General features: G+C 36.8%; 1 protein-coding gene across 7 annotated transcripts in view; it reads right to left on the reverse strand.

The window, feature by feature from the left end:
- Positions 1–13,621, reverse strand: part of LOC107698054 (arf-GAP with coiled-coil, ANK repeat and PH domain-containing protein 2) — a 55,648-nt gene that overhangs the window by 15,102 nt on the left and 26,925 nt on the right. For 6 of the 7 annotated variants that reach the window (XM_016498971.1, XM_016498972.1, XM_016498970.1 and 3 more), the window contains 7 exons: positions 10,569–10,643; positions 7,729–7,782; positions 1,993–2,105; positions 1,835–1,886; positions 1,657–1,757; positions 804–909; positions 498–706 (listed from right to left, as the gene is read on the reverse strand). In XM_016498971.1, the coding sequence (XP_016354457.1) occupies positions 498–706; positions 804–909; positions 1,657–1,757; positions 1,835–1,886; positions 1,993–2,105; positions 7,729–7,782; positions 10,569–10,643 (710 nt within the window). The remainder of the gene's footprint in view (positions 1–497; positions 707–803; positions 910–1,656; positions 1,758–1,834; positions 1,887–1,992; positions 2,106–7,728; positions 7,783–10,568; positions 10,644–13,621) is intronic. The other variant, XM_016498973.1, reaches the window with a different exon arrangement.

Genomic DNA, 13,621 nt, shown 5'->3' on the forward strand with positions numbered 1-13,621 from the left:
TAAACCATCCCCTCACAGGAAACTTTGTGCTATTTCAGATTTTCAATACACTCCATTCTGGGTGATTTATAAGCGTTTTGAAAAGTGGGGACATGGGGTAATGTCCTGAAAAGTCACCTTCTCCTTGTAATACCTATGTTATACCTTTGTCATTATAGAAATTTATGTCCTCATTTGTCACAAAAATGCGCACACACACACACACACAGGCACACACACACAGACAGACACTCACACAGACACAGACTCACACACAGGCACACACACGCGCACACACACACACACACACACACAGACACTCACACACACAGACACTCACACACACAGACACTGACACACACACACACTCTCACACACACAGGCACTCACAGACACAGACACATTCTCACACTCTCACACACGCACACACAGACTCACACACAGAGGCTCACACTGACACTGACACTCACACTCACACAGACACAGACACAGACACAGACACTCACACTCACACTCACCTGTGTATGCCCGAGCACTGGATGCAGAGCGTGATGCTCAGGTTAATGCTGGCCCAGCGTGGCTCCGGCTGTCCACAGTCACAGCAGCTGCTGTTCCCGCCGATGGCCATGACCCTCTGCAGCGCGCTCTCGCCCTTCAGACTCCTCTCCTTCACCTCGCCACCTGAGTCCAAGCTGCCTGAAGATGCAGACGACTTTCTGTCCATCTTCTGCCAAACACATCGCACTGTTATCAAAGCGCTGGCCGCCGTCATTAGCATCTCTAGCCTGCCGTTAATTAGCTGGATGAAATAGAAACTGCAGTACCTCGGCGTCCTCTGCTTTGTCCCTGAAGGCTGTGGCGATGCTGTTTTGGACGGTTTTGATCCAGGCCTGCCTGAGTTTTTCAGAGTCCGCTTGCATCATACAGCTCCTTTAGCAGAAACAACAACAATCATATGTACAGTGTCACATATGCACTGAAAAATAATCATACTAATCAGTTTTTTGTCTTGTTTTAAAGTGAAATATAACATTTTAATCTATATTTAATATTTTAGTATTATTTTTATACTATTGTAGTATTTATTTATATTCTGAAATCACTTTTCTTATTTTCAGTTTTCATTTTAAATTTAGTTTTAGTTTGCTTTCGTCATTTTATTACTATTATTATTATTTTTAAACAATTAATTTCGGTTTTAGTCATTTTAGTAATTAACTCAAATTTTACTTTGTTTCTAGGGCAACGTTTCTCATTTTCATTTTTTTTTTTCAATCTAACATTTATATTTTATTTTATAGATTTTATTTTATTTGTTTACCATTTATTAACTATTTTATTTCAGCTTGATTTCAATTAGTGAGAACTATTTTCAGTAGTTACACTTATACACTGGTGTTTTATTCCCAATAATTTCCACCATCTCAGCAATGTAGCAATAAATAAATAAATAAATAGATATCATTAAATTAACAACTGCAAATTTGTTCCAAAACAGTTATTAATTTGATACTAGTGGCACAGAAATGACACTTACCATTTAAATAATCAAATAATTAAAGCGTGTTAGTTTTCTGTTTAAGTAATTCAGCTGTTCAAACAGTAAATGTGGCTTGTGTTCCCTGCAAACATGCAGCATAACTGCTATGAGAATCAGAATTGTGTGCTTATACTCACTTTGTTGGAGAAACCACTTCGAAGCAGAATCTGCGCTCGATGTCCTCGCAGTGTTTGACAGTGCACAAGCGCAAGTCTTCCACCACGACCGTAGGGTTATCCTGAAATAACACGCCGCAAAGAGTGCTGAACGCACAGCTGAAGCTAGAATTACTTGTGTTCTTTATATTATGTTTACCTTAAATTTCTTTTGGTACACTAGCTGATTGTTCTGAATCGAGAACCATCGCCTGCAAAGAAAACAATGTATACGTGATTACCTGGAGCTGTCCAGTAAATAGGCCATTAGTTACTGCTGTAAGTGGACACAGTATGATTTTCTGTCTCGTCTCAGACCTGTTCCAGGTTTTGAAGGCATTGCTGGCCCTCTTGAACAGATATCCCTCCATGACGATCCCATTCTCTGCGTCCACATTGTACCCCAGCTTGGTGTCGTCATTTGAGAAGTCCTGAGCACAAAAAAGGCAGGAAATCAAACTTGTTGAACTGAGCTTCTTAGGCGTTAATACAGTAATTATTAGTCAATATCTATATTTAATACGCATGCTGTATAAACACTCCACACACATTTAGGCTGATCCCACATGATGCACACCCAATTATTTGATAAAATAAACTGATTGGCTGCAGAAACATTACAACCATTTTTTCCCTTATCTAGTCAGGTTATTAATATTGCTATGATCATCAAGACTCTTGAACTTAGCAACTGTCAGATCTTGAAGAAACCTGAAGTGAACAGCTATAACATTTTAATTACTATATGGAATTCAAACCTACAACCTTCTGGTTACCATCCCAGATCTTTATATTTACATTACAGCATTTGGCAGACCCTTTTATCCAAAGTGACTTAAACTGCATTCAAGGTTAATGTAAAGGCATTGTTCATCCGTTCATCAATTTCTCACCCTCATGTTGTTCCAAACTCATAATGACTTTAATTCTTTCAAGAAAAACGGACTGGATTTTTTTTTTTTTTTTACATTTCTGAAACTAGTACAAAAGTCATACAAACAGCAGAAATGGCAAATCAATGCCATTTGACAGTATATCGATGCCAAACATGATTGGCTCTTGAGCGTCACATGACCAAATGTTACATTTACAAATGTACACAGCCCGTCTAATAAAGTAATATTTTATCTGAGCGCGCCAGCAGAAGGGGAGATTTTCAGAATATAGTGGACTACTTTTATGATGTTTTCTTTGTTATTTTGAAGCTCAAAAGCCCAATATCTATTCACTTTTATTTCACAGTGAAACTATGTTTTATAAAAGTTTTACTTCGCTTTTATTTTTAATGTTTCTTTATGAAGTTTGACATGTTGCATACGAAAATCGCATGACTTCTTGTGTATCATTAACAATGCTAATATATATATATATATATATATATATATATACTGACAACTCCATCCGTTATTACTCATGCATAAAATTACATGGTACATGCATAATACTGAGCTAACAACAAGTTTAACATAAGCAGTTAACAAAAGTGAGTCTTCCAAAACTTCAGAAGTGTACGTTGGATGATTTGCCTTTTGTGACTAGTCCCACAATGATATTCTGTAAACAGAATATTACAGAATGTCACAGAAACAAAAGCAAAAAAAAAAAAAAAAACCACAAGCAAAATTTTAAACTTATCTGTACTAATCCAATGTTTCACAATTAATGATAGAAGTTCTAAAATTTTCCTGACCTAAATATTTTCCTAAATATTGATGCCAAGTGAAAATAAATAGTTAAATAATAATTAGCACCAAAGAATTACAGAAGAACCATAAAACATTTAAAGTGCCCCTATTATGCCATTTTTAATGTTGCTATATTGTTTTATGAGTGTCCTAAAACAGGTTTACATGCATGCAAGGTCAAAAAACACATTCGTTTTCTCAAAAAAATAGATTTAATTTTACTTCATTTCTAAATGATTCGTAAACGACTCGTGCGAAGCAGTTCAAAGAATCAGTCTCTCTAAACCCCTCCTTTCCGTGAGCCCTCACTGCTGTGATTGGTCAGATGGCGCAGTCCTTTGTGATTGGTCCAGAGCCGTAGAGAGATTGGCTCTATTGGATTGGTCTACCGCGTACAGCGCGTGTCGGAAACGAAACATTGCCATGACGGAATGACAGCCCTGGAGACTTGTCAATACATAGAGAAGATGGTATCGATTGTACCTTACCAATTCGAGCCGGAGTCTGATGATGAAACGGTTGAACTGGCTGATCGACAAGAGACTGATTCTCTGGAGCAGGACGTTTCTCAGTGGTAAGTGTCAAGTGTTAACAAGTTTGTGGTAATTATAAGATGTGATAAAACAAATTTACTCTTACAGCGTAGGATACAGCGTCTGATGTTAACCACACGGAAATTTTACTGTTTGTGGGCGAGCAAGATGGCGACGTAGAACGTGGGCGGACATTATGCAAATGTGTTACTTCGTGACGTAGAGCCGTAACAGAATAAGATTCGAATTCATGACGACTCGTTTAGGCGATTGCGAGCCGACTCTTTTTTTTTTTGATAGGCAATAACTTTATTTATCGCGCAATGTCAGCTTCACAAATTTGCAGATAGTTTATGTTCACATACAGCTACATGACACACTGCATGAAAGGTAATATTCAAGGCACTTTAAGGGAAACACATTTTTGTTACATTGTGTTATGGAATGGAGCAGCATGAACATCTTCAAAGGCTCTTCTTTTGTGCTCCTCAGATGAAAATAAGTTAAACTGGTTTGGACCAACATGAGTAAAATGACAGGATTTTCTAGTGAAATATTTCTTGAAACATTAATCACATTAGTAAAATTTTGTGTAAAACAAAACAAAAACAAAAAAACTACTGTTCTACTGTACTAAAAAAATTAACTTTGTGTTTCCTCACAAAACGTCAGTGCTCTCCCAATAAACTTTTCACTGCTCAGATTCTGTTTGAAAAGACTGGGTTTTGTTGACAAAATTTTGCTGAGAAACTGTAAGTGTGACACCTTCAGACTATAAACTAAAACCAACAGACCAAAACTTACAACTAAGATCAAAACCACCAATAATTAGCTCTACATATGGTGAATTTATCTGGGCATAACATCACAGTACTGTAAGAAATCATGATACGCCGCTCTGGCCACTGGTTGGTGTTCACCACAAGAACAATCAAAGATCCTGCTTCCTGTAGATGTCATGTGAGACCGGCTGAGCTCAGACTAGCAGAGCCCCAGTAACACTAGAGCGTCACTGAATCCTGTGTTTTTGCCTGTGAAAGCTCAAGCAGCTGAAGACAGATAAGAGTGACATACTAGTAGAGGAGGTTCGTTTACAGCCCGACCTGCATGCTGCTGCGGGAATCCAGTCTGATCTGCACTAGACCGCACTACTAACAGATCTTACATCACATCTCCGGTGTACAGCGGAGAACAGAACCCACAAACCAGAAGACACACAGTCGACCATTTAGCAGACTCTTTCTTCAAAGCCACCTACAGAAAACTTAAACTGGGGCAGTTTTGGTTAATTTCAGGAGTTTGAGAACGGTTAGCATGAATTTTGCCTTAGTGAATGATCTGAAATAATTCAGCCCCTCTTTAAGCATGCTTGAGAGTGTAATGCTCACTGTATTTTAATTATAACAATTCAAACAATTCAAATGTTTCCTTTTTACATGCTACCAGAGAAAAGTAATGAGACACAATGAGAAGAAAAAAACACTAATAATATAATACAACAATACTAACAGATTACAGTACTTGATAATACATACTTAATACAACAATATTTTTTACAAGATTTATTAATCTAGGATTTTTGTACATATAAATCATACATTTTAAAATGTCAAATTTAAAAAAATGTGCTTTTTTTATGAACAAATGTGAATAAAAATAGCATATTTATAAATGAACATTCATTTAGATTAATAAATGCTGTACAGATCTTCTGCTTGCTGTTGATACCTAATGCATGAATTATGCAAATTAGGTAACAAATTGGACCATATTGTAAAGTGTTACCAAGAAATGTTTCTGTAAAACAGACAGAGAAACTCCAAAGGTCATATTTCAGCTATCAAACTAATAACCTGAGGGTTTATGTGGCCAGCCTTATTAATGTTGCAGAAATATGTAACTATTGCACAATTTATATTGCATTATTTTTGTAAAAAAACAAAAAAAGTCAATAATAAACATAAAATAAATACATAAATAAATATAAAAAAATTAAATAACAGCAAAATAATAATACTATGAATTAATAGAGTTACAAAAAAGAGTTACAACAAATCTGCAGTGTGAATGGAAAGTGGACTGAGACCGGAAGTGGGCTAAAATGAGATCTGAATCCACTTTTAAGACCAGTATCAGTGTAAAAGCTATCAGAACTGGGCTATTTTTCACTTTTTTGGATCTATCTAAAAAATTAATCTCTAAGTGGACTACAGACCACGACCTTCAGTATGACCCTTGGCTTGTATGTTTACAGCAGGGCGAGCAAAATGAACACAACAGCACCGACTGTTATTAAAAAAGCAGATTTGGTTTCCATTTCTCTGTAACTTGATCAAGCAGCCATGATCTGATACATGAGCCGGGCCGCTTAATATATTTAGGGTGCCGGGACCAAAGAATGGGGCTACAGCTGTTATCAACGCACAGAGCAACTTACCGTACCTGCAGCTCTTCCAACTATTAATACTGAATACTATAAATACTTAAATGAAGTGGAATAAGTTTGAGGGTCAGTGATCTGAAGATCATGATGATTTTTTGAATGAACATACTTTCCATTTTTGCAATAAAACAAATGAAGTCTATAACTGTCATAATTGTAACAAAGTAAAACATTAAAAGGCTGGAATTCTTAATAATTCTTAAATAGAATTAAAACAATTCTAAGATAAGCATGATTTTTTTTTTTGCAAGTCAAAACTGTCATGATAATACCAAGAAAAAAAAGTATAATTAAAAGGCTGAAATTCTTAAATAATTCTTAAATAGATTAATAAAGTAAGCATAATAAAATAATACAATTATTTATTTGACTGAAAATGTGTCCACATTAAGTGACAATGGAACATGAATTCATATATATATATATATATATATATATATTACTGTATTTTACTTGGTGGTCACAAAGCTGACATTCTTTGAGTTATTAAATTGAAATTATTCTTCAAAATAATGTTATCATCTCTTTATCATATCGGACATCCGTATTAGTTATTGACCATTAAACTGATATTCATTCAAACACAGCCATAGAATTTGATCAGTAGATACATAAAAGATGTCACATTCACATTCATCATCGCTCAAAGTCAAAAGAGACAAAGAATATTAACATGAACTATTAAAAACGACTGACTCACCAGATACCACACATAGTGAAACCTGCTGAAGATCTTCATGCCGGACAGAGCAGTGTGTGTGTGTGTGTGTGTGTGTGTGTGTGTGTGTGTGTGAGCAGTGACGCTGCATCTAACTCCCAATCATTATTGTGACTGTCCTGTCAGGGTCGTCTACCATCACTGAGCCTCTACGCACTGTGTGTGTTTATGTACATCCATGTATATGCAGACTGAGCCGGGCATTAGCCTTATTATCTATTGCTGGCTCCTCCCCTTCAGGAAAGCTCTAGCATGTGTGAGTGTGTGTGTGTGTGTGTGTGTGTGCGGTCGATGAATGAATTCATTAACTGTGGCTCATGTGTTGGATCCACCAATCCCAGCAGAGCATTAAACATTTACACAGTCGCGGTGCGCTTTGGTTCACTTCTGTTTGGACTATTTTCTCCTTCAAGTACAACAGTGATTAACAAACTTCAATGTGTTTTTAAAGCATTTTCTTCCAGGTTTTTACAATCAAATTACAATCCTTTGCTTTGATTACATATAAAATGAGCTACTGACATAAAAGTGAATGTCTAATGAACATAATTAACGCAGGTATCAGTGTAATGGTGATTCATGCAGCATTCAGACGGAGAGGCAGAAGGGACAGTAATTTCTGTAATTTCTACAAATAATTGTAATTTCTGATACATATAGAAGGGACAGACTCACCTGCAGCACGGCCTCATATGAGCAGTCAGAAAAGAAGAGAGAGCAGGTTAACAACTGCCAACACAGCCAGAGAGAGAGAGAGAGAGAGAGAGAGGATGAGTGAATGAGTGAGTGAGAGAGAGGAGGAGGACAACACAAATACAGAGACAGAGTCACACTTCACATGAGCTGAAGAACAAGCTGCACTGTGGCACAAGCGCATGAATCATTATGGAGTGATAGATGAATATACACTAATTCAGTGTTTTATCAAGCGTCTCCAGGACATAAATGAAGCATTTACAATATTAAATAGAGATTTCAATTGGTATTTGGTAAACATTTCGCAAACAAACAAGGTCGCGTGTCCATAGGATAGTGACGCATAAAGCACGACGAGGTAGGGGTGTGATATTGACAAACAATTATATATTTTTGGACTTTTTCGATAACGATAATTGAAGGATATTTTGCTGAGTGTATTTTTATGCCAATACCTTGGCTTGTTTAGGCCCGTCATGGATAAATAGACATGACACTAAAACCACCAGTAGGTGGCGACAAGTCCCTGTCTTAATCAGTGATTCGTTAAATCGTTCATTCAAACGATTCATTCAAAACAACTGATTCATTTAGAAACAATGCAAGTGGCTGTCTTTATAAATGGATAATTGAATCATTGACTCAATTGATTTGTTAAAAAAAAGAATCATTAACAAAGAAACATCACTGTTGCTCTGAGATGCACAAATGTTCTGCTCCGTTTCATTGGCGAAACAAAAACAAAAAACAAACAAAAAACCCTGACAATATTGTGTCGCGCTCGCGCACTGATATTTGGTAAACGGCACTCTTACTTGTGTGATAGCATCATATCTTCTATATATAAAAACAAAAACCTATACAAGGCTATATTTTTGCTTTCATAAAAACATCGGACATCATTCTAACTAGGCTTGCTGCGATAGACGGTGTTTTCGGTTACACCGGTTACGTTTGCCTACCGCGGCACCGCCCCCACCGTTGTTTAGATTTTTTTATAGTAACAAAAATCATTTAGCCTAGTTCAGTTAGAGGACAGACACTTTTAAAAACTAAACGCTCAATGCAGCGTGCCGGACCGTGCGCGAACAACAGTGCACCGCGGAGCAGGAGTCAGATTTTATTTATCACGTGAGGAGAGTGAGTCGAGCTGACTGACAAGAGTGAGGTGAGAAAGACAAGACGATGGCAGAAGATTGTTTAGAAAGGAAATGCAAAGGCGCCTGTTTGGCAATATTTTTTATTTTGAAAAGCCTATTGACTGGAAGTTTTTTTAAACATTCGTTTCTTATTTATTTGGTTGCACAGTGTTTACTGATCACTTTATTTAAACTGTGTTTATTTTATTTTACATCAAGGTGTATATGCCGTGCCTCCAAGCTTTCTTATTAGTTTTGCTAATAAACGTTCTATATTTCTTATTTATTTGGTTCCACAGTGTTAGCTGATTTTCAGTTTTATATACCTATTTAAACTTTGTGTAGCCTAAGTAATTTGTTATTTTATTAGGCATAGGCCTATATGGTGTATTTTTATTAGTTTTGTTAATAAAAGTTCTGAGTTTGACGTTGTTGTTGCTTGATTGAATCAATGCTGAATTGCCCCTAATTTGAAAGTGAAAGTAAAGCGCTTTTTCAAGCTATTTGAAAGCCAAGAAATCAGAGGAAAAGAGGGAAAACTCAAACGAACAATTGCTTGACGCCGAATTGCGGCAGTTGCCGCTAATTTGAAAGTGAAAGTAAAATATGCACGGCACTTTTACAAGCTATTTGAAAGCGAGGGAAAAGAGGGAAACTCAAACGAACTAACACCCCACCCCAACGGTGATACCGGTATTACCGGTGTTGTCACTCGTCGATTAACCGGTGGGAAAATTTCCTCACTGTCACAACCCTAATTCTAACTGCATTCCAATAGGCTTCATCACGCAGTGAATGCTTTTGGACCGATGTGTTTTTGTTTGTTTTTTGCAAAGCGAGTGACATACTCGATAATGTCAGCTCGCACATCGTTAAAACAACAATTACGATATAATAGTAGATTATAAATATCGCACACCCCTACATCTTCAAAAGCAATCTGCTTTCTATGGGATAACTAGGCAAACCGTTCAATGATTAACAAATATGAACCAAATTTGAAATCCACATGATGAAATTTTTGGCAAAATTGAGAATTACCAAATTTTGCCACCAGAAGACCCTCACAATTCTCAATTTCACAGAAAAACGTGCAATGTGGCTTTCCACTTGTGTTCAGTTCTGTTGAATGGGGTTCAATTTGTTGAAATTCTCTATTTCACCATGCAAAGGAAAACGACACCGCACCTTTAGGGGTAATTTGCACATTTACACAATTTTTAAAGCACTAGCCAATGTATTGTAAACTGCTGTGGTAAGAATAATGACATTTCAGCAGAACTGGTATTGACTACTGAAATCTTGCTATCCTCACAACCCTACTACTACATAAAACACACTTGCACGTGCCATGGGTGAGGATTCGGTCCTAATCTACCGAAAGATGAATGGCTCTACTGTAATAACAGCAACTTTATTACTTTGTTTATTCATAAACCTGTGCACAGTATATCAGGCAAAAACTTCACTTTGTGTACTTTAGATCATTTCTAAAGCTCAAACCCTGAGGAGAGGAGAGTAGGGAAGGATATTCTGTTTCAACATGATTTTGTTGCTTGGATTCAGCTTTCATCAGTGTGCTGCAAAGCCTCATGTTGCTCTAAACAATGCATATTTTCTGACTGGCCCTATACAGTGTGCGATGGCCTGGGGTTTGTGGGTCATTAATGTTTGGAGTACCTTCTGTTGAATAGTCGAGTGTTTCATCTCCATATCCTTCCTTTCTTTTGTGGAGTCCATCACCAGCTGATCCAGCTGAAAGACAGACATGAAAACGGCTTACAGATGTTTCCATGCGTGAAGACAGGAAGAGAAATCTGGAGTCAGAGTCATTTGGAAGCAGGTGCATATTCCATTTTAAAAATTCTGCTTCATTTAAAAAAATAAATTTATTAATTAAGGCAAAGAATGTTTTCAAGACTGCTAGCGAGATGCCGTCTTTACCCAACAGTACTGAACTTTATAAAACTGGAATAACTAAAGGCATTGCTGCCAATGAAAATCCACTTCAAACACAAAGTCATGTGATCTGAAGATGGTCTGGTTTCCTACATCTGGACGGAAAACTTGCCTCATTATTTTCCCATATCCCAAGATGATGATGGACCATAATACACTGCTTCACCACCACTACACACTGCTAAACACATTCAAGAGCGCTTTTAACAGTAAAACTCATTTCTGATCACCAAATCCAAACTTATTTATGGGAATATTCCACTACAGTGAAGTGAATCCAACTTTAAACTGTGGATTATTACCAAGTTTAGGTCTTTAATATTGATATATAAATGGATGTTATCATGATCCAGTAGATGAAGTACCTCTTGAACTGACGTGTGAAATGAAACTGGTGATTTCACAGTCTACTTCCATATAAATTCCCAATCCATTCACTTTCTATTCAACAACCTCATCAGATCATGCTTTATTAAATAGAAAAACCCGTCAAGACTGCAACAGTTGGTCTCAAGATGACTTAAAATGATTTAAAACAAGACAAGTATTAAAACAGCTCAACGTCAAGATATTTCTCATTTTAATTTATCCTCTCAACAACTGCCGATTCCTTTTAAAGAACCAGGATTCTTGGAAAACCTGGATAAATGAGGAAGTGTAATTTTAAAAGTGTGATTTCTAGACCTGGAAAAGCCATGTAATAAAATGTGCATTTTCATAATTAAATTACATTTTTATGGTTAAGCTAAGCTCTATTTTATCAGGCAGAAATTGTGAGAAAATTAAGAGGCTCATAGTCACAATCAGGAACACTGATTGTCATCATTAGGACGTGTTCAAATTACTTAAGATTTTGTATCAGCTTTTTTATCAACTTTTAGTAACTAGCATTTAAGGGCCTATTCAAATCACTAACGCTATGCAAAACCAATAATACTAGTGAAACTTGCCTTAGAATACACCACTTATGTTTCTTTTCTATAGGGGAAGTTGAGGAAAGGAACTGTAATAGACTCTCTTTACACTGTATTTGTTCAGATACCCATCCCCTCGTATCATGCATGGAAACAAGTCACATAAAAGCACACGTGAGGTATCTGGGTCGAGCGCTTTGTTTTGATCCGCCAGGAAAGAGGCGGGCAGATGCTCAGCTGATAATATCTGATGGGAAATGTTTTTCTCTGTCGCAGTTACAACCTCAAGTTTCCACTCTCGAGAGGTGCTTGACAAAGACTGACCACCTGACAAAACCTGTGAGCATGAATCAATCATGAGATGCATTAATGTGACTAAAAGTTACAACTATGATACTGCTATTTTTGGACAAGCTTTTTCAGTACAGCACAGCCAGATTACAAAAAAGTAAGAAATACTTACGAAGCACCTATACATTTTAGAAAAGTATGAATTACTTTACAAAACTATTTCATTTTATTTTAATATTATTATTTATTCTATTTTTTTCATTTGTTTTGTTTATTTATGGTCACGATATAATTAATTATAATATTATTGTTAATTAAAAATTAGCAGTCCAAACTAAAATGAAAATATCAAAGTATCATAAGCAGTCCATGATGAACAGAAACACAGACCTGCGAGCAGCTCCTCCAAACCTCTCGACATAATTGCTCCACTCTTTTGAGCTTCATAATGTCCGACAGACAGCAGAAAACAAATCCTGATAACCTTGTGCTGTATATTTCACGTCCACTCCGTCTCAAACACACTCAACTTAACTCACAGACAGGGAATACCCTTTAATCACCCAATTTAACTTCCTGTTTCCAGTGCAAGGCCTGTGTAAGCAGCAGCCAATCACACATCTCAAAAATCCCATCACATTCTTGCCCACAGGAAACAAAGGTTCACGTGCCCATCAGCTCTCCAGGGTGAAAATGAAAACGCTGGTTTGGTGCAGAAATCAGGCTTCCACTTTTACATAGAGACAGAAAATATTAAATTATCTGACCACTATTTTGGCACATGCTTTGGCACATTTGGTACATATGCTAAGCATTTATTGGCACATGCTTAGTATAAATGAATGCAGCACCATTAGTAATTAATTATAAACAAATATAGATAGACAGATCTGTATTTAAACAGACTGTACAACAGACAGATAGATCGTACAATATAGACACATAGACTATGCAATAGCAGACAGACAAACAGAGAGATTGTATGATAGACAGATAGATCGCATAAACGCAAACAGACTGAATGAGCGATCGTACGATAAACAGATAGATCGTACAATAGCAGACAGAGAGATTGTACAATAGCCAGATAGATCGTATAAATGCAAACAGACTGACAGACAGATCGTACGAAAAACACATAGATTGTACAATAGCAGACTGACAGACAGAGATCGTACGATAAACACATAGATCGTACAATAGCAGACAGACAAACAGAGATCGTACGATAAACACATAGATCGTACAATAGCAGACAGTCAGAGAAATCTTCCGACAGACAGATAGATCGTACAATAGCAGACAGAGAAAGAGATCGTACGATAAACAGATAGATCGTACAATAGCAGACAGAGAAAGAGATCGTACAATAGCCAGATAGATCGTATAAATGCAAACAGACTGACAGACAGAGATCGTACGATAAACAGATAGATTGTACAATAGCAGACAGACAAACAGAGATCGTACGATAAACAGATAGATCGTACAATAGCAGACAGAGAAAGAGATCGTACAATAGCCAGATAGATCGTATAAATGCAAACAGACTGACAGACAGAGATCGTA

The sequence above is a fragment of the Sinocyclocheilus anshuiensis genome, unplaced genomic scaffold, assembly GCF_001515605.1.
Source record: "Sinocyclocheilus anshuiensis isolate Anshui unplaced genomic scaffold, SAMN03320099.WGS_v1.1 scaffold1501, whole genome shotgun sequence".
Taxonomy (NCBI): Eukaryota; Metazoa; Chordata; class Actinopteri; order Cypriniformes; family Cyprinidae; genus Sinocyclocheilus; species Sinocyclocheilus anshuiensis.